The sequence below is a fragment of the Melospiza georgiana genome, chromosome 12 (assembly GCF_028018845.1).
Source record: "Melospiza georgiana isolate bMelGeo1 chromosome 12, bMelGeo1.pri, whole genome shotgun sequence".
Classification (NCBI taxonomy): domain Eukaryota; kingdom Metazoa; phylum Chordata; class Aves; order Passeriformes; family Passerellidae; genus Melospiza; species Melospiza georgiana.
The window spans coordinates 11,793,222-11,820,550 of record NC_080441.1 but is presented as its reverse complement, the minus strand read 5'-3'; the positions used below and the strand labels follow the sequence as shown (position 1 = coordinate 11,820,550).

Genomic DNA, 27,329 nt, shown 5'->3' with positions numbered 1-27,329 from the left:
ACCCTCATCTTTCTTGCACACATGCATATTTGAAGAAATAGAAGGGAACAGAACTGTACTGGATTCTCAATATGTCCCTCCAGAAAGAAGCTTAATGAAACAATGTTTTAAAATAATATATCCTATTGTTGGGGTTACAATGAGATATAAATTCAGTTAAAAAATTATGTAACAGAATAACATCTACTATGAAATTATTATCCAGAGAGCCAAGCATTTTCTCACATGGCATTGTAATTATTCTTTCTACATGATGCAAAATAATAAAGTAAGGGTATTTGCAGAGAAGAAACTTTTCTTTACATATAATGTAAATTGGTATATGGAACAGAGAACTCATGGAGTGTCATGATTTTTTTTCTCAATGTTCCCTGCTGAGCAGTGCCACAATTAATCAAGCTTTCTAGGTTTTAGTTAATTGCTGGACTCCAATAAATTGGTTTGTACTGGCACTGGTCCAGGTCTGATAATTTCACAGCCTGCAAACTGCAGCATGTTCACACAAGAACCTTGAAAGCAGGGAGCTGGGATAGAAAAGAATAAAAGAAACTCTTGTTCTGTGACGTTCTATTAATACTTTAAAAGCCAGCCTACTAGCAACAGTGTCTTCACTGTTTGTTTTTCTCCATGTATTTTATACTGATGTTTTTAAGGATGAAATGAAGTCCCCCCTTTCCGCACTTTAAACTTTATTTTGTAGTTGGTTATTCTCAAAAAGCCATTTCTAATTTCACCATTATCCTCTTGGATAGTTCCACTGTTCCCATCCTCTGCTGAGCAGTCCTTGTGACTTTTTGACACAGCTCAGCTATTTTTTCTGTCTCTCTGCAATTTTGTTCATGTGAAAGGATCACCATCTTCTGATGAAGGCAAGTTAAGGCTGGCTTTATGAACTAGACAAGAGAAAGGAGTGGTGCTCCCCTCTGGCCTCACTCAGTGCTGGTGAGTGCCCTCACGGTCGGTGGGACACTGAGGCAGAGCCCAGCTTGGATTTCCCTAAGCCTGCAGTCAGAATCAGGCAGGCTGGCATCACAGCTTAGTGCAAGTCAGCATGTTAGGGAACATGTTAGGGAAAGACAGCTCCACAGCCATTAGTTCATTTTACAACTGAGCTCAGTTACACCAAGGACTTTGTGTCCTCAGCTCTCACCCGTAGCAATGGGATTTTCAAGTCCTCAGCCCCTGGCAGGCTCTGGCTCCATGCTGGCACATATTTGACTTTGCTCTCCCTAGAGAAGAGATCAATCATTTGGCAACTTCAGTTTTACTAATGGGTTTCAAAGGCACTCTCACACCAGCAAATGTCTAAGCAAAAGAATTACATAATAGCCAAGGTGTTCAGTAACTTTGTTATTGTCTTTGGCTTACCAAAGTGAGATTAGCAGCACTAATCACAGTTTATAAAAGCATATTTGAATTGCAATTGGAGCCTCATTCAGCCTGCCTTGACTCCTTCCTGTCATGCATTGGGAGACAGGACTGGCTGGCTTTATCTGGTGGATGCCAGCAGCAAAGAAATGCCTCAGCAAGTGGATCTTTATCATGGTATGATTAATCCATAAGATTTGTTGCAGCATTTTTTCTGCATAGCAGGACTAAGAGCAAATCACTGGAATTCTTTTAAACTCCTGAAAAATTTTACTAAGTGTGATTCTAGTCAACAATTGCAACAGCAAGAAAGAACATATGTTGTTTTTATGTGAACTGTGCCACCTTCTGCTGTTTTCAAGAATGTATGGTAGTGAAAAGACAATGAAGGTGAAGCTGATCCCAGAACTCAGAACTAATCACTATAATCACTTATACAGATTATCTGATGTTGCTTTTCAATTGCTGAAAATAGCCTGATTTATGGATTTACACTTTTCTGGAAGCATTAATTGTGCTTCCTGCCCACAAACACTGCCCATACAGAAATTATAGATGAAAGTTTGAACTGAAGATTTGAACTTGCTATTCATGCATCTCATGAAAGTACCAAAGAACTTTCTATTCCTACAAATTGTTTTGATGTTTTTTGACATGACAGATATGAGAGAGAATTACAGCATCATAATTACAGCTGCACACACACTGTGGTGGTAATAGGTATCTTATAAATATCTGGGATAGATTAGATTAGATTAGATTAGATTAGATTAGATTAGATTAGATTAGATTAGATTAGATTAGAAACATTTGCAGATGAACACTTTGAGGAAATAATGAGCACATGCAAAATTCAGGAGGGCCTCACCTCTGAGTGCATATATTTATTCTACACATTGAGATTCTCAACACCCCACCTAGCAAAGTGTCATTTACTCTAGGATGGAATGAAACACCCTGTGGTTGCCTTCTCCTGCATTTTCATTGCTGCTGGCAGGTTTTGTGAGTCTCTTCTCACTTGTGTATTTGGAAGTTAAATTTAAAGAGATATGTTTTATTTGCATTTTTTGACAGAACAATGAAAAACTTTCAGCTACTCTTCAGTCCCATCTGAATATATCCACAGCAAGGTAATGAGGAATTGGGCTGCAGTTTGACATTTTATGTAATGCCTAAATTGAAATCTCAGGCTCACTGCATCCATCTGTCTCACTGGCAAATAAATTAATTAATTTCTAGTGCTAGAGGACTGACAGCACACTGTGGATGAAATCCATGCTACAGAAAAAATAGGAGGGTAGAGAATGCTCATGACCATCCTATGCCATAATCACAAAATCATGCACATCTGAAGCCCTTTTTGTTGGACAGTACATGTGAAGCCTGCTTGATGAACATCCAGATTGTATTCCCAGTATGATAACTGGGGGGGGCTGATCCAAACCACAAAAAGTAATTTAGAGATTTTTATAAAACCCTGGGAATAATTGTTAGCATCTTAAGATACATTTTCCAAGGACTTCACTGAATTTATGGGAATGCAGATATCAATGGATGCTCATCATTACACTAAGAATTTCCTTTCATACATTTTTAGAGTGAAAATTTGACCACAGATAAACAAAAGAAAAAAAAAATAGGGATATTGTGTCATGTGTCTAATATCTCTCAGAGCTCCACGTCTGTTGCAATTAAGAAAACTCCACATGGTGTGTAAACATGTTAGCATTGGCATGAATCTTTTAGCCTGTTTTTTTTTCCCCTCCCAAGAACTGAGAAATAATAGCAGGATACCTTTATGCTGCTCAGTCACTGTGAGGCACAGCACAGGGACATGGACTTCTACTGGCAGTGTCACACTATTTATCTGCTTAATTTCCATTATCTTTAATGAGAATTGCATGGATAAATCTCTGTGCTTATAAAAACTTAGGGCATCCTTCAATCTTGATTGCTCACTAGCAGGAGCAATTCTTTCCTGCCTGGACACCAGAATGCAAAGCATATTCAAGCAGTGAGTTCTGCTTGGCAGCATGAGGGGCAACCACAGTGGATGTGATACTTCTCCAGAGCTCTCTGTGTCACACATGTACAGCAGCCCTGAACTCCACAAGCTGCAGTAGGAGCCCACTGCTGAGCACGAGCACAGAGCAAGGATCTTGCTAAGTTGTGAGTGCTGTGTCAGCCCTGCCATGGGGCTGTGTTAGATGTGAGACAAGGCAAAGCATAACAGGCTGTGGTGACACACAAGGAGTAGGCATAAAGAGTACTGCAACAATTACTGTTGTCTTTGCACACGCTGGACTTTGTATTAGCACAGAGAAGAAAATACATGGAGAAAAAATACATAGAGAACACTGACAGAGTTGGGTGGATTGTTCTGGAGGATGTCTCTGCAGTAAAACTGAGCTCTGCCCAGGCCCAAAGCTGCATTTACTAAAGTCATGTAGCTGCTATCAACCCAAACTATTAAACCTGTCTACAAAGACCTGTGGATTCCCACTCACCCAGATTTGCAATAGGGTCAGTTCAGTCACACATTTGAGTGTCTGTGTTATTCAGAGGCAATTTATCTCACAGACTGAGCCTGTATGGTCTAACCCACCACAACACCTAAAGGAAAAACATTCCTACAGCCCCACAATTTAGAAGCTCAGACATGTGCTTAACTCTGCTCCATGAGCATGGATATCCCTGTGTGGGACTGGAGCTTGCATACAGCAGGTTCTCTGCTTTCATGTGCAAGTTACAATCAATACTTCTGATTCAGAGTTACCATTCCTTTCTCTGTTTGCCCATCCGTGTTTCATACAGTGGCTGTCCCTAAACTATCAGTCTGCAGCCGTAGGCATCACATTGGGAACTAAGAGCTTTAAGCAGTGGTTTTTCCTCAGGAACATGGGTTACTGCCTTTGCACAGCAAGACAGAGTGGCAGTGACACAGAAGTAGGCATGGAGCAGTGTTTTCAAAATGCTTAGCTCCAGAACTTTCTCTTTTCATTATTTAATATTAGAAGTAATAGAGTTGCATTTGACTGACACACAGCCTTGGCTGCTCTTAAAGTCACACTACAAAAGCCTTAGCAAGTCATCTATTCTTTCCTCATGTTAGTATAAGGTTTTACCATACACTGCACCTTCAGTGTTTTGTCCAGCTAAGGTACAATGGAAGAAACAAAAGTTCTGCTCAATTTTCAGCCTTCTGAAAATATCTACTAAGCCTGAGAGGTGTACGACCTCCCAGCAGTGCTTCCCAAACACCCTGGTCCCAAACTAGGGGAAATAGGTTGTAATTTGTTTCTCCACATGATGTCTTTTCATACCTCACCCTTTTTCTCAGATCATTTGTCAAGAGTTCACTGATCTCTTCTTATTAGTTACAGGGGCTACAAGAAGACAGAAAAAGAATGTTTGACCAAGCATATAATGAGTCATGGGTTTAATTTAGTTCCACCAGAATCTCAATGTGACCTTGAAACCTTCTAACACAATAAATCAGACCAGAGGGTATCAGCAGAAGGTGTCTGGCAGATCCCAGTGGATGCTAAGTCCGTGGGGTCTGCTTCGGGGGGCACCCTGACTAGGAGAAGCCCATTAAAGAGCCGTCTCGGTGTGGAGCCCGCTCTCCACGAAAGCCACCCGTGGGGCTCTGCTCCCGCAGAGGAAAAGCGGCCACGGTCACCCAACCCGAGCTGGTCGGAAGGCACCGGAGCATGGCCCCACCGCCGGGCGCGGGTCCCGCGGGCGGGAGGGCAGCCCAAAGGGCGGGCGGGCTCCGAGCCCCGCGTCCGGTGTCGCCCCTGTCCGCGGCCCCCCGTGGCGGAGCGGCTCCACCCCGGCCGTGTCAGTCACGCCGCTGTGCCGGGCCGGGCGGCGGGCGCGGGGCGCGGGCGAGGAGGGGGCCGGGGCGGAGGCGGACCTGCTCACCCCGCCTCCCGCCGCCGCTCGCTGCCGCCGGGGCTGCGGGGCAGGACCCGCCGCCGAGCATCCTCCGGCCGCGGGGCCTCGCTGCGCTCCTCGCCGGGGCGGCAGGCGGTGGCAGGTGCCCCAGCCCGGGACCTTCCGGAGCGCCCACCCCGCAGCTCGGGCGTAGCGGATCCCTCCCTCTCCGCTCCCGTCCATCGCTCGGGGGTCGAGGGCTGGCGGCGGCGGCGGCAGGACCCCCTCCGTCCCCTGCTTGCCCCCCCACTACCCAATCGAAGGGGACACCTAAAAGCCGCGGGAGAAGATTATGGCAACGTGAGCGAGCAGCGGAGCCCGCCTGGCCGGACGCCCCGTACCCGCGGAGCGGAGCGCGGAGCCGCGCGGTCGCCCCAGCCCGAGCGCTGTTCGCGGCGGTGTCCGAGCGGAGCGGAGCGGCCTCCAGCCCTGCCCCAGGTTTGTGAGCTTTGCTGTCCGAACGAGGCCCTGGGAAGGCGCGGTGCCGCTGCCGGAGCTGCTGCCGAGGCCGCGGCACGGACAGCCCAGCGCGGGGACTCGACGCCTCCCGGGCGTTCCGTCCTTCCCGTTCCGCAGGTCCATCCATGTCCCGCCGCCCCCTCGGGGCAGCGCCGGCACCTGGCCCGGCCCCGGGCAGGGGCAGCCCCGAGCCGAGCTCCCCTCCCGGCCCCGGGCGGGGCGGCGGGCGCTCCCCGGGCCGGCGACCAAGGGGCGGCTGCTCTGTCAGACAGCGAGAGCGGAGCCCGCGGGAGAGCCCCCGCCTGCGGCCACCTCCCGACGGCGGCGGGCGGACGCGCCGCAGGGATGAAGGCTCGGGAGGAGCGGAGGGACAGGGTTCAGGGTTCGCGCTGCGGGTGATGGAGGGAGCGCGGCCGTCGGGGCTGGGCCGTCCCCGCCGCTGCATCGCCGCAGCCCCGGCCAGCTGCCCTCGGCACTGCCATTTTTGGATTTTGCGGGGTTTTTTCTCTAATCGTAAAATGTGGCGAGGCCGGACACCGCCTCTTGTAGTTAACAAGCCGGGCTCTTTGGAGGGAGAGGCGTTAAACAGAGCCCCTTCTGCTTTATTTCACTAAGTAATTAAAGTCATCCACACTAACTACGGTGTGGATGACTTTAATTGTTTCTACAATGCAGAAAATACACCAATAATTAACAGGTTAATACTAACTGAGATTATTTAAATCCAGGAATATTTTTAGGACGTTGCCCTTTGGGGAAATAAAGGGAGTGTCCTAATAGTGAAAAGTATGTGTTTATATTTGGAGTAACAACAATGCAGAAATTAAAGAGAATTAAGAAAGACATCAAAAGTCTCCATCCCATTTCTGTTATTAACTCCTCCATCTCACATTACTGTGCAGCATTTCTAAAAACAAGCAGTCCAAGTTTTGTAATGTTCTTCCCTTTTCAAGACCTGATATTTAAAATGGGTCGATTTCTGAGCCTTTCTATTCCAACTAACCAACCTAGCTAACAGATAAGGTGCTGTACGAAGGATAATTGTGCACCATTTATAATTATTGTTTGCTTAAGCAATCCCTAAGAAAGCTGAAATATTCAAACATTCACATTTCTGCTAGTCCCAGTGATGTGCTACTGTTGTTCTGAATGCATGCATGATGTCCTGGGACTAAATTATGAGGTTTTAATGTTAAACAGGTTTTTAAAAGCATGTTTGGCTTCAAAAATGTCCTGTGTGATTTGAATATTGGAAAGAGAAAAATTACTTAAACTCTTCTTCTGAAATTGAAACATTATTCTCAACTTGCAAAATAAATGGAAAGTTATGTTTTGTTACTGAATAGGGACTTGCTTTAAAGAAGAGGTTTCTTTAAACATTTTCAGAGGCAATTTGCATTGTTTTGATTGAGCTTAACTGAGCACAGAGTAGTGGCACAGGTTTAGTTAGTTAAGGAAGATGTCCATTGTGGTTGTGGTTTGGGAATACAGAGAATTTTTGAACAATGAAGGTAATGAAGCTGCTGATAAAATCAGATCACACACCCTTTGTTACAGTATCCTAGGTCTCAACAGTCTTAACAGGAAGATCTTCATTTTGATGGCTTTTTAACTTACTGTTTAATTTCTTTTAAGTTATCCACCGCTGTACTTATGCCTATGTAAATTATTATTTTTGCCTTGATTATTTGTAAGTTTGAACATATTTATATACAGTTCTGTTATTTACGTGAAATCTGAAGAGGCCATATTAGTTTACAAAACAGACTGCTCATTTTTCCAATAGTGACTCTTTTTGGGGTTTTTAAGCTTCTGTAAAACTAATAGTGAATCCATATCAAGGCTTTTAAAATCATACCCAAATCTTTCCAGTTCTAAGTTATGGACAAGTGCACTCTGGGAAGATAACACTTTTGCAATGAATGTTTATAAGCATTGGAGCAGCAAAATAGTAAAATCTTGAGTTGGCTGTATTTTAAAAAATCTGCTTTAGTTAATTAGTTAATTATTTCCATAAAATAATTCACTTGTTAAACCCCAGAAAAAGATAAACAGAATGGCGCATGCAGCAAGTACAATACCAGCTCTGCACCACACAGAGAAGAATAAATTAAGCTTTGCTCCACATGCAGGATTTTGACATTAAAGATCCACAGGAATGAAGATGCCAAGTCATTCCCCCACTCTGCTCTCAGCTATCAAGGCAGCAGAAGGGTTAACTCTAGAAAAATTAATTCTACACAGTACCAGAACAATAGTGGTGGGGAGAGGGGCGAAGGGGAGAGCTGAATAGGGCTGGAAGCCTATTAGATGTGGTCAGGAGAACTCCCACTGCTGCAGCAGGGCCAGTGGTTCACCCTGAACAGGGATTTCCACAGGACCTGTACTCCAGGGACAACAAGGTTAACTTTAGGATGAAGCAAACATGTTGCAATTGACACCAAAGGTATCTCTAAAAGTGATGCTCTACAAGAACATAGCCCAAACATGTTTCCTGGGAAAGAGAACTTTTGGGAATTTAGATTGCTTCCTTGCCAGATTGCTTTGAAATAAAATAAGGACATTTTTAGAAGGAATATCCAGTTTTCAGCTTTCATGAATAGGAATGTGGCCCTTTTTCCAAAAATTAAATTACCTGAAGGCAAAGCTGTTTCCATGAAAGGAAGATGCATGATACAGATTTTTTTTTTTTTTTTTTTTTTGTTCTGGTAGTTTAAGAATTCTGTGTGCTGGATGAAATAATTTAGTATCTTACAAGATTTTACTTTAATTAATATTTTTTCCCAACAGCTCAACATTCTCTTCTTGGAGGCTCTTTTCCTGTTGACGATAAAGATGGAAAGAAAGTGGATATTGGAGAATTTTCATTTTATCTTTTTTGGTGTGCTCTGTCTCCTTTTCATAGATGGAGGTAAACTAGAACAAGTAAAACGTAAGTAGACTTCAAACAAAGCTGTCACATTCACCTAAATTGGACATTTTCCTTCTATTTTCAGATTTGGTTCAGAAAAGAATGTCCTAAACCTTCTAACAGTCTTCCTCCTTCTAATCCTGTATTTAGTGGAATCAGGCCACAGCCACACTTGGGGTACATCTTCCTGAAGCTGTACAGGTTATAGTGCATCATAAAGAACATAACACATCAGTTGGAGAATCTGTTTTATTTCAAATATCCTGAGTCAAGAGTGTGCTTAATTCTATTTAGTAACCTCTGTAAACATATGACAGATTATCTGGATCTGTCCCATGTGTAAGACTATTGTGCTGAAGTTTTCAGCTAGTGTAAAGCTTGTCCAAGACTGTTCTGTTGTGTTGTAAAAACAACCTCATATGAACTGGATTAGATTCTCAACATCCTTTGAGAAAATTAAGAGTCTCTCTCTTAAAAAACTGTCAAAAGCTTGATGAGAAGAATTGAAAAGAATACAAACAAAATAAAGGGAGCATTTCTGTAAAGCCTGTCCTCTGTGGGAGATGTTAACATATTTCAGAAATCATGGCAAGCAGGAATAGCTACCCAAATAAACCTAGGAGTTATTGACTGCTTCAGCCTTGTTAGTAGTCTCTGGAATGCTCTCCTTACCCGCACAGGTTGGGGTTTGGCCTCCTTCTTACAAAAGACATTATTTGCCTTTAAAAATTTTAGCCTCAGTATTAGCAGGTTCTGCTTCCAAGGAAGGTGGGAGAAAAAAAAAGAGAATGAGTTTCAGAAAGGCCCTCTGCCCCACTGAACTAACTCACAGAAAAACCATGTGCAGGAACCTTGTTCAAAGAAAGAACAGTGAGAAATTGCCAAACTCCAGCTGTCTGCTTTTTCACATCCTGTGTTCCATTTGTTATGCTCCTGTGTGAAGGGAAAACAGATCAGAGCTTCTACTAACAGTCCCTAGCTCTGGCTACTTTCTTCTAGCCCAGTGAATGTGAAGACTGTCCCTGGCTTGGATTAGCACATGGAAGATGGGTATTTTTTAAGATATCCTGAAGTATCATCTATACTGTGGGTAATGAATTAAACTGTACTTGGATACCATTAAGATAACAGAAAGGAATTCCCACGTGGAAGCACATGAGAAACACCCTTTTATCGTAGAGATCTGAGGTTTCAGTGTGAAACCATAGTGTGACAGGAAGGGATAGGACAATAATGTCTGACCTGTATGTGGATTTCTGCAAGTCTGTAACTGCAAGATCAGAAGTGCTTAGTGAACAAAAGATTTAAAATATTTTGAAAGCTGATGCATAAATTATTTAAGCATCTCTCTGTGGTACAATGTGGGATTTTCCTCAGTTGAACCAATTGCTTTGGCTTTGCAGTGAAGAGATTTTGTTTCCTATAAGCCTGTTTGAGTGATCAGGCACTTAAATTTTCTTAGCTAAACAGGTGAAAGGATAAACTCACCTGTACAAAAGCCATTTAATCATCATTTCAGGAGTTGCAATTTTGGAAAAAAAATGGGAGGCCATGCCATTTATTTTGGTTTGGAAGTTAAGAAAAAACAGCATGTGGAATTAAGGGTCTTTCTGTTCTGTAATTCTTTAGGAAAAGAAAAAGTAGTTTACAGAAAACTGCACATCTAAATATACTTCATAAAAATGGAATGGAAATTTTCATTCATAGCTCTTTCAATTCTTTACTGTTTTACAGATTCAGATACATACTGTGTGTTTCAAGATAAGAAATACCATGTAGGAGAAAGATGGCATCCTTATCTAGAACCGTATGGCCTTGTTTACTGCGTTAATTGTCTTTGCTCAGAGGTAGGACTGCTGAATTATTGATCCTACAACTCCTGCTTGCTTCATTGACTAGAATCCTTTCTCATGCAGCTACCATTTGACAAAGCCCAAACCTATTTTCACTAGTGGGTCCTGGTCAGGCTGCAGGAAATAGAGGCAAGTGGTCCTAGTGAAAGGAAAATATTAACAGAGAAGGCCAATACTGGCAAAAAATCCTTGCATAGCATAGACAAAACAACTCCTTAATTAGCCAGAAGCTTTGTGGATGCTGGGCATTAAATCTCAACTGATCAGGCCCCACTACCTAAATATAATCCTTGCAGTTCCACCAATGTGGATGATTATGCTGAACCTGAATTTGGTACTTTGATCTATGTACACTGCCAACATCTTCCAGTCAAAGCATCTGCTGCCCTAAAGTGCTGAAGGAACAGGCTTAGATATCACTGTTAGTAAAAGTCACTCAAAGAAGAATGAGATGATGAAACATGAGAAAAGGTTGTGGGGAGCAGAGAGAATTGGATAGAACATGAAAGGGCTCCCATCAGTTGATGGCTGATGCAAAAACACAGCAGTCAGAGATCCCCACAGTATGTCAGATACAGCTGGGAGGAGGCACAGAAATGAGGGCAGTTTATGTCCCTTAGAGTACTTTAAAATAAACAGTAAGGGATCTTAATCACTAACACATGAGACATTCCAGATGCTGAGTTCTGTCTGCTATATTTAATGAAGAATAAAGTATTCCTCACTCTTTTCCCTCCCTGCAAGTGTAAAATATTGGGCCCCTGTGCAGCATTTGCTCTGAGGGAATCTGCTACTACAATTCAGTACAGAGATGCACAAACAGTAGTCCCACAAGTTTAGCTGCAGAATGCAGCTGTGAGAGAAAAAACAATGTAGTAGGAAGGAAAGGAAAGTGTTTGTTTAGAGCAAAAAGGAGTTTCCACTCAACTTTTGCTGATGTATATGCCAAGTTGAAAATTCCCTCAGAGTTTGTGTGGAGTGAAACACTCATTAAATGGAAGAATGTGTCATGGGTGGGGAAAAATTAACTGGAAATCCTTGAGATCTGGATACAAATAAATGCTCAATGGTTTTTAGAGAGATGTTGGACAGTTTGGAGGGATGGGAAAGTGCCTGGTCAGCTTCTCTAGACAACAACATTGCTGGGACCCAGACACACCCACATACTATAAGCCACCAAAAAACAGAGTCTGTTTTATTTTTTGACTTGGGTGTGGAAGACAAAGTGATTGTTCAGGGCAGCAGATTTAGTAAAGAAGGAAACTGCTTATGGTACCTTCCAGTACATGCAGCTCAGAAGTGGACTGGACTTTACTCCCTTGTTTGCTATGTTTTACCTTTGGTGTGCCATGAGCGTGCAAAATGTAACCTGGGATAATTTCAGCACTGAGGATGCTGAGGGATCTCTTTAATGTGGCTCTTGTTGTCTACAAGGAAGATGATTGCAAATAACAACTGTAGCATCCAACCACTCATTTGAGTTTTGTCCTGGCCAAAATCATGCCCTCAGAGCACTGATCTACCATGAAAGCTCCTGAAGCTTCATCAGGTTCATGAAGTTTCCCTCAGGAAACCCTCAACAATTTATAATTTTAGCAAAATAAAGGCATTAGAAAACATATTATGACATAGCACGAGCACAGGCCATAAACCTGACATATGACAGTGTAAAAGATGAAAGTAAAGTGTGCCACAGACAGCAAGTCAGAGAGATCTAAGTGAGAGATATTATTCCCTGGCAGGATCTGTACAGAGTCTGATGCAGCAACTGATGCCCTTACACTGCAGAGAAAACCAAAAAAATCCCCAGGGGTCTTTATGTCCAGTGTATCAAAATGTCTTTGCAGGCCACAGACACCGTGATCCACGTGATGTCTGCACAAAACAAGTCACATCAGCCAGGCAGCAGACAGAGATCTCTGCTCTGTCTCTAAACAGTCTGTCTGTCCATCCCCCCAGCACACACACTTCTGATGTTTAAGAAAAAGGCAAGGCAAATTAACTAAACAGAGGCCAAGTTATACAGCCTGGCACTAAAAAAAAAAAAGCTTTCCTGTTTTTGTGTGTGTATAGTATTGTATTTTTACAAGTTATAATTTACATACTTAAGCTAGAATAAAACTAAACATAATTCAGTGTTCTCACCCTGTTCCCCCTTCCTTTTACAACCCCTCCTCCCCTCCAGTTCATAGTGGAGCCTGTTGACTGTTACTGTCAAGTAAAATAGAGCACTCACAATTTGTCAGATCATTATTTTACTCCCTAAAATACAGGTTTTTAAAGCAGTTTTTTGCTGTGTTCACAGTCATATCTGCAGATCTCAGGCTGAATGACTGCTCTCCACCCTCAGCACTGCTAGCCCAGCTTTGGGAGAGAGATCATCAACACTCTCTGGTACCTGATGCAGAAATGTGACCTTGGCCCTGGCTTAGAGGGACTGACCAGCACTTGGGTCCTGCTCTGGTGCTGGGGCTGTTCTCCCAGCTGTGAGTGCAGGTGTAAGATCAGTCTCACTAAGCACAGGATCAGGTAAAATGGCTCTGTCCTGAGGCACACAGTGGAGTCTGGCTGGCATTGTGGAGCAGCAAAGTTGGCCTGCAGAATTTTACCACAGCTGACCATGCACAGCAAGTAAACATTCACCTCAGGAGATTCCACAGGACTTAAAATGAAAAAGAGTGAGGTCACAGAACAGGACAAGCCAGCAACATGGAGACAGGTCAGCAGGCAGTGCCAGCCTCTCTTCCACAGCAGTGGAAGGCTCCCACATCTGCTGGGCAAGCAGCTGTGCAGACCAGGGATAGCCCCTGTTCTGTCAAGATCCTACAGTCTAAAATTTGCTCCTCTTCTACAAAATCAGTATATTTCATTTCAGTTCTTATTGGAAACAGATGTTGATAATCATGTTTAGTGTCTCTTTCCAAAGCAGATGCACAACTGTAGTTTGTGGCTAGCAATGATCTAACAGTAGGATTCCAGCCTGTGGTCTGCAGATATTTGTCAATGAATTATTTTGAAAGGGATGAATAGAAAAGCCTATACATGTGCTGTCTAGGGAACTCTGCACATCCACTGAAAACATTTCAGTGCTCCAGAAGGCATATGAAAATAAAGTAGGTTTAGTCCTGACACCACCTAAAACTACAGTCATAACTTAGTATCAATGTTCATGCTGAAAGATCTTTCTTGTTATAAATATGGGCAACTCAGAGGTAAATTAAGAGGATGAATTATAGATGGGAAATGGGAATTTGAAATGGATAGTCTTTTCTGGTTACAGACACTGGAGAATGAAAATTCCCTGTGTTTTAATTATAAATCAAACTTAGATGTGGTCAAATAGAATATTATGTTAATGACATGAATAATGAACCCTATTCCCAAGACTTAACTCATGTTTCTTAGAAAAATGGCTATTTAGCATCTGGGTTTTTTTGTCTACTGGGAAAGCAATAAAAGGAAAACAAAAGACTCTCCACAGTTTTCAGGAACAATTACAGATGCTATTGTCTCTTGTGGTCTTGAACTAACCCTCAGTAGGGGATATCTCAAAGATCTACCATTTATCCATGTCTTAGTTTTGGAAATACAACTCCTAAGCATAATCTGCTCAAAAGAAAAAGACAAATGGAAAGAAAAAGAGAAATGGAGATCATTGCTGTCCATTTTTAGATACTTCCTCCGATTTTCAGGTTTTTAAGGATTACTGACCTCCAGCATAAATTCAAAGGCAGTGGAAGTATCTAGGCATATCTCAGTGTGAGTGAAACCAGAATGTTGTAAAAAGGCTTTAAAAAAAAAGTTTGGATGTAGAATAGAGAACACAGAAATTTGTAAGACAGTGCATTTCATTTAAATACTATGTACTATGTTCCATCTGCAGAATGGAAATGTTTTGTGCAGCAGAATAAGATGCCCAAGTCTACACTGTGCTTCCCCTGTGCATGTACCACAGCTGTGCTGCCCACGATGCCCAGGTAATTCATATTAGTGATAAATAGTCCTTTCTGAAATAGTTATTTAATATGCTGAGTTACAACAAAATTAAATATTTGTGCTGGAAAACCTCTGTGAAGTAAACATCCTCCTGTATCCATTCAGGTCATGAGAGGCTTGTCCTACAATAAGTTGCAGTATTTCCCATGGTGATTTTTATTTAGGAAATCAGAAGTATAGACTTTTGAAGGGATCAGATAAGCTACCAAGTCCAATCCCTTACAATCCAGACAGAAAGCAGCAGTCCTTTCAATGACTGTCCATTCCAGACTCCTTATCTCTAAACTCTATCACAATAAAACACCATCTCACAATTCCTAGGTCTCTGGTTTTGGTGCTTTTCATAAGAGCAGACCAAAATATATGGTTATTTGCAATGGCTGTCTGTTAACAAGCAAGTCAAAATTGCTTTGGCAAGTGTGCATTTGTATAGTGTCACTGTACAACCAGTCTGGCAACGTTTACCTTTTACATCTCAGGTCCAGGCATAGCTTCATAATTAGTAGAGACTGTTGTAAATCATAGAAGCAGTGCTGTGGAAGTTTATGACTATATAAATCCAATTGGATACTGTATAGTAAATTCTCCAGACTGTACATTTATTATATGCTCATTATTAAGAGCCACTGTATGAAAGAGACTAAGCAGGATCTTTCACAAGCCTGTTCCAGCATTCCCGACATGGCCTAATGGCTGGGAGATTGACTGGGGCTTTTCCCTAAATGCCTGTCTTAGTGGCACCCCACATTTCCAATTATAAAAGAGTATTCATGCAGCATCATAGAAAGGGGTTTTATTTGGCTTTCTCCAGAGTTTAATTGTCTGAGGAAAGCAGCTGTTCCCTGAGCACAGCCTGTCAGCAGGAGGCAGTAAGTGCACAAAGCCAGAGGGATGTGAGTGCACAAGAAGGTTCCTGTTCAGGTGGGATTGATGTGTTCACTGCACTTACTGGATAATAAATGGTATCCACACATCAGTTTTGGGTTGGATTCATCTGCCCTGACAATTGGTTACTCTCTCTATCAGATATGTGTATCAATATTGTGATCTAGGTATCCAGAATCCTTTTTTTAACCAGTGACAAGGAAGAACCATTTCGAGCTTATAACTCATCTGATGCTGTGATGCTGCTTTTGTGTCTTAGGATGAGATTGAGCCCATTCAACTTTAAATACAACTCTTTGGAGTTGGAATGTCCAGTGGAATTTTCTTAAAACATCCATTGGAGTTTTCTCTATAATGGTCTACTAGGTAGGAAAGAAAATTTCTAAGGCAAAATGCTTTCTTTGGCAAACTAGAACTTAGTAAAATAGTAAGGTGCTGGGAACACAGATCCCTCTTTTGTTTCCAGATCAAAAGAAGGACTGGTGTGGTGGTGTGCCCAAAATCTGGTCAGTTTTTCCAGCTAATCTAAGCTTTGGTTGGGAAGACAATAATCTAGATACCCTTTACAGCTGTTGGAAACATGAGGGTGATTCATCCTGTCACCCAGAATGAGAAGACTTTTTCCCATGGAGACGCCTGTCACTCTCCACTGATTATTGAGGGAACACAGGAAAACTGGATGCTTACTTTTTGACAGTTTAAGTTAAATCACAAAAGTCCTACTCAATAATTGCCATTTTCAATCAGGAACTTTTTCTATTATTTTTTAGTATCTCTGTATTGTATTTACTATAGAAACATAAATGCTTCCAGATTGATCGGTTTTGCTTGGCAATGAAATGTTTTGGCTTTTTTCTGTTCATCAGCTTGTAAATGTCATGATACCTATGAAGATTTTAAAACATTCCACAATGATCTAGTAAGGAAAAGTAAGGCCCCGTGTAAACTCTCATATCTACTTTATCGAGTTCAGTTCTTCCTATTCATAGTCTTCAGCTGGAATTTTGTACTCCATGTTTAAACTGATAAGTATGGAAAATTATTAGAATGAGCCTTTCTTGAATTGTGATCTATTATCTTCTCTTAGCTGTTCATAAAATCTATTTTTAATCAATCTGCTACAAATGATGGGCCATTACATTGCTAGCTGTGCACTATCTCATTAAAAATCTGAGTCCCACTAAGGTCTGTTTTTCCCCTGATTTAATCTGTAACAATGTTAGGTAAAAGAGAACCAGGACTCTCCTGTGATTTCAGGGGTTATTTACATTCTGCTTTCTGCAGTGATTATGTGTATAATATTTGGTGCTCTATCTTCAGTGGTAATTGTTCATGCCTGATCTGAATAGGTATCTCAAGCATTCTTGCAGATCTTGTGCCAACTTTCCATTCCTATGTGTCCAGCATACAATGTCTTTTGTGCAACATCCCATGATATGCAGGAAATTCACTTCTCTGCTTTTCCTGGTTATTTTTTAATGAAATGTGTGAGAACTCTGGCCATTGGCCATCCATGTGAGTTTCTCTCATAAATGCTCATTATATTCTGTCACATATGGTTCCCCTCCATTTCTCAAGCTGCATTACAGAAATGAGTAATGCTAGTCAGAGGGACCTGGGGCTCTTCTCTTGCCTCTCTGCAGGCCTTGTAGAATGTAACTGCAGAAATCACTGTCTCCTTATTTAATGAAGCAGAGGTAATGCCAGGAGGCAGCATCTTGCATTGGACATTGAACTTCTTAGCTACCTAAGTGAAGGAGCTGTTGAAAGGATTCCTTTGAGAAAAGTTGGCACTGCTCTCTCCCTGGAATGAATGTCTTCTGCATCCATAGTGACACTGGTCTCACTGACACAAAGAGATGCAGTGTTTGTATCCTGTCTCCCTGGCACCAGACATCATGAGTCTTAAGTAGTTTTCAGACATAGGTTATGAAGGATCTTCTGCTTCCATCAGTGGTTCACCAGCTTCTACCACAGATTCCCTGCTAACCTTTCTTTTTTAAAATGTATTCTTTCTAGCATTGGCAAAATCCACACCTTGTTTCCTACACAGATCTAGGTATTCCTTTCTTTTGCAGCTCTGAAAAGTATTTTACCATCTGAACTATATTCTTCTTATCATCACACATATGTAACCAAAAACCTAGGGTCACAGGAATTGAGGCTCTTTTTACACAATAGTGAGACTCAAAGGACATCACATGCTTCTGAGCTTGATCTCCTTCCTTCCACCTCAGGATGCTCCAGACATCAGAGGAGAGGGGATTTGTAGTCAGGGAGAGAATTCACCATCATTCTCAGATCTGGATTAGCTCATGACCTAGAGTGGACTTCAGAGCTTCTGCCTCCTGCCATGAAAATAAACTTCATGTCGAAGTTCTTTGGGCATTTAGCTGTGGCTGTCTTTTATGGCACTTCTATGGACAGTGCCTTCAAAGCTGGAACATTTATTGTGGATTGTATAATTTCTACATTCAACAATTATAAATCAAAGTATTTAGAGTCTAGCTGAAGATCAAATATGTAAACCTAAGAAAAGCTTACATCAGAAGCAAAAATTCACAATTGCAGGATTCAGAAAAGGTTTCTACATTCCATTTGCTGGTTTGATTTCTCAGCAGATAAGGCTGCATGCTGATGTATGAATCAGCCCATCTGGCTCCAGTGTTTTCTAAGCTTGCTGCCCTGACTAAACACACTACCTTCTGAGAACATTCATATTGCTAACGTGTTTAAGTTTAAGCTCCTTTGGTACTATGGTTTTTCTTTATGAAATTCAAACCACTTTTCTGATGTACTTTTGTTCCTCTTTAGATACAGAAATGCAAGGTGTCACCTATATCCATAGCAGGTCTAAAGATGTACCAGATGAGGTATCTCACAACAGTGGGCTGAGAAAATCACCTAAAAATGAGTGAGGCTCTGTCTGCATGGTAGACAGCAGCATGACCCAGTAATACCTGAACCTTTGAACTGGCTATTTTAGATCCTGGGACAGTGCAGAACTCACTGCAAAACTTGCTGAAGAAGCAGGAAAAATGTGCCTGCCATGAGCTCAGTGCTACCTTCAGCAGTGCCTGAGCTGGTCCAGGTGACAGCCTACACTCTGCAGTATAGACAGACTCAGCATTGCAAGGTGCAGGGCATGTTGACCTGACAGACATTTTGTAAGTCAATACAGAACATGTGTATAGTGCAGCACATCTTGCACTGAATTAAACCAAAATCTTCAACCCTTTCTGTTGGAATGCTCTGGTGGAGTGCTTTTTCCATTGCAGAATGCACACACATTAAACCATTTGGTGAAGAAGCTTTGGGTTCTCCCCACCTCACACACCAGAGCTCTCAGGCTCTCAGTTCTAACCTTCTTACCCTTCCATTCATGAACATTTTTGGGATGGAGGAAGGGATACTGTGCCCAGCTCTTCCATCCTCTATGCAGCTCTGCTTGCTACCACCTACCCTTCTCATAGCAGCAAGTGAGTCCTAACACTGGGTAGTTGTCAGATAGTTATAATTAACTTTTATTTGGAAGTAAATTTGTTTTAGAAATATAATGCTATAGGCATTCCAGGGAGATGTCTTTTTCTTATTGATATGTGCTTAGATAATTTTATTTGGTTTGTGATTTGCTTTTGTCACTACCTTCCTCAAGGAATGTTTCCTGTCACAGCCAGATTGAGGTTATTGCTCATTTCCATTCTGCTTTTTTGACCATAATTTTTTTTAAAAAATCTAGCTTTATATCAGCATCCAAAATGTATGTGAAAAAATATGTACCTTCCCACATGGATGACAGAACTTCAATTCTTTGGACTGACATGATAGGATAGGATAAGCTGCTCAGAATTTTTCCAAGATAACTTCCAAGACCTTCAAAGAGACTTCAGAGAGGATTCAGAATGCACCAAAGCTTCATTTAATTTGTTTCCTCAGTGGTAGAGAGATTGGTGTATTCATATAATATTTTAACTTGAGAGCAGGAATTAAACTAGAGCAACCTAGAAAGTGTTTTATGAGCCCTTCAGAGTTTCTGGGCAATTGATAGGCAATTTTTTATGCAACTATAAAAGAAAACACAGGAAATTAATCTGCAGAAAATATATTAAAATGATGCGAAGAGCTTGACTATAGCCCCAGAAAGCTAAAACGCAAGCAACAGCCTTTTGAATGTTTAAACTGAAACTACATCTTTGCCTTGAATCTGGATGGAAGTTCATAGTGTCTACATAAAGTGCTACTAGCTCCTTCAAGCAATGAATTTCATACACTTTCTACAGTCTGACCATATTAAAGACTAGCTGTGGTGATTAACTCCAAATTACCCTGGAGTTTTTAGAGCTTAACCTGGTCCTTAAAGTTATTTTAATGTAAAGCACTTTGTGGCTTAATATCGTTGACACCTGCACCTCCAAGAGGCACATATGGATTTTATTTAGAGCTGGTGTTTGCAGTTTTTGGAGAGTGAACAACTTTTCCATCCACATTTATTGTCTGCCTCCACCAGTACTTAAAAGACAACATCATTGCACAGCTTTGGCTGTTTTTTAAAGGAACCTGAACACATCACTTTAATTTGTAATATTACAAATTTACAAAACAGATTTGTAATAATTTGGATTGTGATGCATGACTGAGAGAAAAGGCTAAATGTACATGGACTGAGGCTTGATCCACTTTCCACTGTAGTCAATAGACAGATATCTATTAACTTTGTTTTTGGACTCGGTCTTCTCTGAGAACAGATGCAGTTACTGATGATGATATGGTCCTTCTCTCTAGAAATCCTAAGGAATATGGTAGAAATATGAAGCAGAAGATGAAAGGGGAAACTGCCTTTTTGCTGTGCCACACAGAGTAGGTGTTTGGGCCAGGTTCCAAATCTATTTAGTTCAATGGACTTCAGATCAGACCTTGAGGTGACACATTCGTGTAGAGTGGAAACAAAAGCAGAGGGAAGAAATTAGGCAAAAGAATTTTTAGTAGGAAAGAAATCCATTTGGTCTCATAGGCTGTGCTACAATTCCCCAAGCACCTCCAGCCACAAAGATTGCTTAAAATAATCCTAGCTGACTCCTAGAAGCTAACCCTGCACTGAAACAGTATAACAGGTTTTCTCTGCCTGAGGTTCCTGTATTTTCATGAGATGATCAATCAGGACTTAGTTCTGGTGATGAAGTAGCTCTAGAATATTTGTGTTTTACCCTACTTGATGTGACAGTGGTAAAAACTTCTTTACCACTGTAAAAAAGTCTCCTTTCAGCAGTTGGTGGTTTTGACCTCGAAACAGTCAATTTGCAGTAGCAGTTTATTCCGCCATGTGCTGCTGCTCTCTGGGCTCAGTTTAGACATCCAGCCCTGAAGCTGCACTAGAGGCAAGCTGGAGTATAGAACTGAGTTAAAGGTGCTGACAGGTTTCCTGCCTTTCCAAGGCAAAGGGATGCAAGAAGTTTTTACAGATACTGAGGAAAGTTTGGTAGAGAGGAAAACTTCTGGAAAAAATGGAGCATATTTTACCCCAGGTCACCGTGAAACTTGTATTCCACAATGTCCCTCACTGCCTGTAAGACAGAGATTCCCTATCTACTCTATGTTCTTTAGCACCTCTGCATTTGGCCCCTCTCACCAAGTAGCCCCAGCACAGCACCTCATACCCAAGTGGCCAAAATATGGTCATGGAACATTTCCTGCACTGGAGATCATGGGATGTGAACCACAGTGGCAGAATGAGGAAATCCATGTTCCCAGTTATCTGCTTTTTTGCCCTGGCCTTTCTGGTACAAATGGGTACAGCAGACAAACATTAATTGGATCTCTGAGTACAAAGCAAACCTACTGTTCTTACTGTACCTTACTTTCACTGGAACTGCAGGAAAATAGGCAAGCGCTCTGTGTTATATAAAGTACTACTATTTCTGCATGAAATGCACTGCATAAACACAGAAAAATATAATTTATGTGATCTTTTTTCCATATACACATAAGGATCTTTTTTTAAAGAACATTTAAAAAATACAGTTTGGTTTGCACACATAGCATCGAGGTTAGTTCAATCAACAGAGTTTTTCCAGATTTATTCAACATAACTATGATGAAAATCTCACTGTCATTCTCCTAGCAAGCTGCATAATCTCTGCAGGATGCTTCCCTCACCTCTTTTACGTCTTAGGCTGCTCTGTTTTGAATTTTGAAGGATCAAATTATAAACACATATTTACTCCTCTATTCCAAATATGTCTCATACTGAATAGCTGTTCCTTATATACAATAACCATATTCTGTTGTCTTGTGTGGAGGAGAGGGAACAGCCTAACATAGAGGATTTTTGCCTGGAGGCAGGCTTCTTTATCTTTTACTTGGAATGTTACTAACACTTAGACAGGGAAGAGCTTTGGCTGAAGAAGTCAAAGGACTCATTACCACTTTTTCAGAGCTCTGATTCCTTATGTGGAAGAAGGCTAATTCAGACATTGTTAATCTCAGCAGCTCAACAACTGTTCACATCTTTACATGCTTATCTAGCTGTCAAAGTGGCTGTTCCAGCAACCAGAAGAGGCACACAGCATTTTAAAAGCTGGGGAGAGGAGTTTAGCCCTGATCCTCTCACAAAGTGAATTTTGAAGTCCTTCCATTTACCCTGTGTTTTCCTCTTGTACGTCAGGGTCGCAGAGGATCCAAGCATGTTTCAACTGTCTGTGCAGTCAAAAGTAACTAGAAAAGTAAATTCATAGAATCATAGAATGGTTTGGGTTAGAAGGAACCTTAAAGTTCTTCCAACCCCTGCCATGGGCAGGAACACCTTCCACTAGACCAGGCTGCACAAAGATCTGTCCAGCCTGACCTTGAACAGTCCCAGGGATGGGGCAGCCACAGCTTCTCTGGGCAACCTGTGCCAGGGCTTTATCATCCCCACAGGAATTAATTTCTTCCTAATACCTAATCTAAACCAACTCTCCTTCAGTTTGAATCCATTTGCCATTCAGATTCTGCACATGAATAAGTTATCTCATTACTGTTATTCCAGACTACTTCAGTATTTTGGGCCTCCTAGAATTAACCTTTTGCAGTGGAACATGAAGCCTATTTTGTGAGCCTTTAATGCTGCTATGAAAACCACTAAGAGACTTAGGACACAAAAATCATCCCTCTATCTTTCTATTACATTACCCTATAGAATAGATTTTTTTCTAGGGAAGAGACCTGGACTCCATGAAAGAGGAAAATTAACTATATTTTTTTAACAAAGAGACCTAGGGGTATGTGCAACTCCTACCTGAGCCAAGAGTTTTCCAAAAGCACATGTCAGGTAATGAAAGTACTGCCCACTTGTGTTGGGCAGTGTGTGTGCCTGAGCTGATTCAGGTTTCACAGAATTTTCAATATGCAAAATAGGAAGAAGTACTTTGATACTCAAGTCTGTTCGTCTCTGGCTTTAGAAATGCTTGTGGTCTGCACATTTCCAAGAATTGTGTTTTATTTCGTAATTGTTTTTTATGTATGGCTTCTGAATGGGTAACCTATAATTTTTAGGCAAATTTTAAATTACAAGGAAAGTAATGCAGCCTTGCATGATGCTGTTACAACTTGAGGGGTACAGAAAGCAGCATGTGAGATCACTGGTCAGCTGGTGTCCAAGGACAGTTTCCTCCACCAGGATACAGCCCAGAGAGCTCTAGAGTCCCTGTTGAAACTGAACTGACACTTGCAATTGTGTACATTAAGTAGCAGAACTCCCTGGGAATACTAGGAAATGTGCAGAAGCGATGTCAGTGCAAACAGTTGTCCCAGAGTTACAGCAGAATCCAATTGCTTCTCTACTGAATATGGTTCCAAAACAATCCTCAGTCTCTTGGTCTGTACATGCTTATGCTCTGTGTTGATTCAGAAAACATGTTTCATAAAATCCTCTCTGTATTCAAATTCATAATCTATCATCTGTCTGCTTTAAAAAAACCCAACAGACTATCTGCAAAACAGTTCCCAGTATGGTAAGTTTCTTAAGGCATTAGACCTTGTGATTAATTTCATATTGTTTAGCACTAGATTGTTTTTATAAGGGTGGTTAATAAAATAGACAAACTGTAAAACCCAAGCCAGGCTGGGCACTCAGCCTTTCTGCTGGACACTAAAAGCATATCTTTTTCATTAAATTACACTAGGTGATTCTGAATGTTGCAGTTTAAAAATAGTTTCTAAGTCAGCAAGCCAAGAGTCTGTAGGATTTTTAAAAAATGTTCTTTGCCAGATGTTCTGATACTAAAATAAGCAATAGTGAGAGTGTTAAGTATTAACACAAATGGACAGAATATAGGAGAAAGCATCTAATAGAATGCAATAAAACCCCACAGACCCTTGCTGAGGTGCTGAGCAGGGTCCCAGCAGACCCTGCTGAGGGTTAGGAGTGGCATGAGCTTTGCTTGTGCCTTCATTGGCCAATGAGTGCAGTCTCCATTTCAGGAGGACACTCACTTCAACCTGCAGGTCAGTACAGCCAAGCACAGTGACTGTCACAAAGCCAAGATGTCTCCTTATCCCCAATGGCAAGGAGTGCCCAAAAGCAGCTGATTTTTTTGTCTTTCAGATGTCACATCATAAACACTTCACTGATTACCATGCCTGACTGTACTGATTCTAAGGTGAATTTTCCCAGTTTGTTAGGGAGTGTCCTAAATCGTTCATTAGTAATTTTACCTGTAACTCTTGTCTTTATCCAGAAGGATCCAAGTTCAGCACTTAATTGATTGTAGTAAGGCCTGGATCCTAAAGCCATTCCTCAAATAAGTCATCTCCCATTTCCCAAAAGGTTAGATTGCTCATAGCTGGTTACTGCTTTTTACTCTGCACATAAATACTTTTGCAGAAATTACCAATGTTTTAAACATCAGGAACTGCCCATGGAATTTGCCTAAGCTATTCAAGGGATTAGTAGCAAATAACTGATGCTCTTCTGCTTTATGTCCAAGTAAGGGTAAAGCATCTCAGGACCAAGTTTTTATAACAATCCAGGAAGGAGTAGAATTGTAAACATAAAAAGCTGAAAGATGGTGTTTCCAAAACTGACTGTGAGCCATGTGATACACAATCTGTTTTTCCCAGAAGACTGGAAAGTCGGGTATGTGTACATTTTTGACTCTTCCCTCAAACCTTAGCCCTTTGACACCTCAAGTATGGACAGAGCATCAGGAACCCAGACAGGCTTCCATGAAAAAATGTGATTGGAGCAGATTCCATTGAACCAGAAAATTTCCATAAAATTTCTGTGGTTTATGAAATTCATATCTAACACTGTTTTGTCAGACTATCAGGAAAGCACTGGTGCTGCAGTTCACACTGAGGTAGCATCCCTTCATGGCAAAATTTTTGCCATAGTGTTTCTTAGCATGCTCTGTCAAATGAACCACAGTTCATGAAATCTGTGAACTATACCTGTATGCACTTCTAGTTCATAGTTGACTTTCACATCAAGTTTTACATCAGGTCTGAGTTGATACAAATCCTGTTTGTGTTGATCAACAGTCAGCATTCAAGCACATATGTTGGCTGAATCCTGAAGGAAACCTTTCTATTGCCTTCATCAAGCCTGGAATTTACCCTGTGTGTATGGGGCATCAGTGAAAAACAGGCCAGGCAGACAAGCTGGACAGAACCCCATGTTTGGAAAAGAGGAATGTTTGGATATAAGGATTCAGGCATAGCCACTGTATTCTCCAGTTGCTTTTTAAAAAAGGATTGTTTTGAATATAATCCATTTTTGATACAGTTGTATTCTGTTGTCTGTTTGTAAAATCTGAATGATTTCTTCAGCCAGATTTAACCTCTAAAGTTACTTACAGGATAAATTGAAATCTGTATCAGGTCATGTGAAGCCCAGGTTGTACATCTTGGCTCCTGCCATTACCTCATGCTAATGATGGTGATAAATCACTGCTGTCCATATTGCAGACTCATGGTCTTATCTTGATCACACTAAAATTGTAGGGAAATATAAGCATGGCCTCTCAACTTCTATACAGAACTCTGAGTCCTTACAGAATAAATGCCAACCACAGAAACAGAGATATTTCCTTTACAGTGATGCTATAACATCTTTACCCTATACATTGTATGTTGCTTCCACTGACATGCTAAGAACTCCAGGAAAAACCCTTAGATGGAACCCAGTTAATTAAAAGGATTCACACAGATGGTTTGCCTGGTACTTTACAGAGGCAGCTAATTAAAGCAATGTTAGTCAGCACCATTAAAATGCCAGATAAAGCTTTGGGAACAGTCCTGATTAGCAAGGAAGGTTTACAAATAGAGCTTTGAGTAATGCAGCATATTTGCAGTTAATTAATCTGATTCTAACCTGTCTTTTCTAAGGCACAGAAAAAGGTATGCTGATATCAGTATTAATGACCAAATTTTTCAAAGCTCAAACCTGGCACTTATTAAAACAATCCACAATGACTCTAATTTCACATTCTACAGGAGAATATGATATCATGGGGGAGTCTGAACTCCTCTAATTAGCCATGATTTAAAAAGCATTAGAAAAGAAACCAAGTCTGAGTTAAGAAAATCAGTCACACACCAGCAGAGTTAGACAGAGAGAGAAACTGCACCAGACAGAAATTATATTTGGACACAAAAAAATAAACAAATCTTCCTTGCAGCTCCAGGCAAATGCTGTGTTTGGAGAGGATCAGTTGTGCTCTTCAATATGCCATCTCCAATATATGACTGTATATATATTTTTTGCAATAACAAGTAATGTGGTCTTGATCTGAAGACTTTTTAAGACCTCACTCTCTGCAATAATGAAATATGTCCAGTCACTTATTGTGCTAAAAGATGACCACATGGACAGGCCTGTGCATAGGACTTAAATCATGGTCTTATGTCCTGAATGGAAACTGACTTCTCTTACAATTATTTAATCAAATATGACTTCAATTCCCTGAAAGGAGGTTGTAGTGAGGTGGGTGTCAGTCTCATCTCCCAGGTAACAAGTGACAGGATGAGAGGAAATAGCCTCAAGTTGCATCAGGGCAAGTTTACATTAGGTATGTTTAGAATGTTTTGACAGACAGGGTTGTCAAGCACTGGAACAAACTGCCTAGGGAAGTGGTGGCATCCTCATCCTTGGAAGTGTTCAAAAAACATGTGGCTGTGGTATTTGAGGACATGGTTTAGTGGTGATCATGGTGGTGGTACTAAGTTGAAAGTTGGACTTGATAATCTTAATGGTCCTTTCCAACCTTAATGATCCTGTGATTCTCTGGTTTAAAATAGCCATAGAAATTCATCCCAAATTCCAGACAGGCAGATGTAGATGTGTTTTGGGCTGCATGTAATGATTTAGCTGTCACAGGCCCACCTCTGTGATCAATTAAAAGAAATACAGATGAAAACAACTACCTAGTGCAGCTCTCTCTGCCACCATTTTCCAAGCAATAAAAGTTTCACCATCCTCCTTCCTTATATAGAAGCCACAGTTAAAGGGCATTTGATGATTTCCTGCAGAACTGAGTGATGTGGCATATACCAAGATAAATCTGCAGTAAAATTTACTCCCTTCATCCAACACTCTGAAAAGTCATGGTCTGTCATTCAGGTGTTGGTCTTAGCAAATGTCAGCCCACAAGCAGAACACACACTGCTTTTGGACAGGCATCCCACATGGGCACAGCAATGTCCTGCAGAGGCTCTGTGAACAGGGCCTTGTCTCCAGTCAAGGACCATCTGTGTTATCCTTTCATTTCTCCTCCCATTTTAATTTCTTTCCAGTCTTCTGCTCTTCCAGTTGCTCAAGGGGCAAGGGGATAACTAAAGGTTTGTCAGTCTTTCCTCCTGCTTTCCATGAGATGACTCTCAGAAAACCCAAGAAAGAGATTTTAGTTTTGGGAGGCATCCCAGTCCTGAAAAGTGCCTTTTAA

The 27,329-nt window shown here is 41.3% G+C and overlaps 1 protein-coding gene across 2 annotated transcripts in view; it reads left to right on the top strand.

Annotated features, from left to right (window-relative positions):
• The first annotated feature begins 5,685 nt into the window (after positions 1-5,685).
• CHRDL1 (chordin like 1) overlaps positions 5,686-27,329 on the top strand; it is a 37,392-nt gene continuing 15,748 nt past the window's right edge. For both annotated transcript variants that reach the window (XM_058032679.1, XM_058032677.1), the window contains exons 1-4: positions 5,686-5,745; positions 8,557-8,698; positions 10,412-10,524; positions 14,414-14,507. In XM_058032679.1, coding sequence (XP_057888662.1) covers positions 8,602-8,698; positions 10,412-10,524; positions 14,414-14,507 — 304 coding nt within the window. In that variant the 5' untranslated portion in view covers positions 5,686-5,745; positions 8,557-8,601. The remainder of the gene's footprint in view (positions 5,746-8,556; positions 8,699-10,411; positions 10,525-14,413; positions 14,508-27,329) is intronic.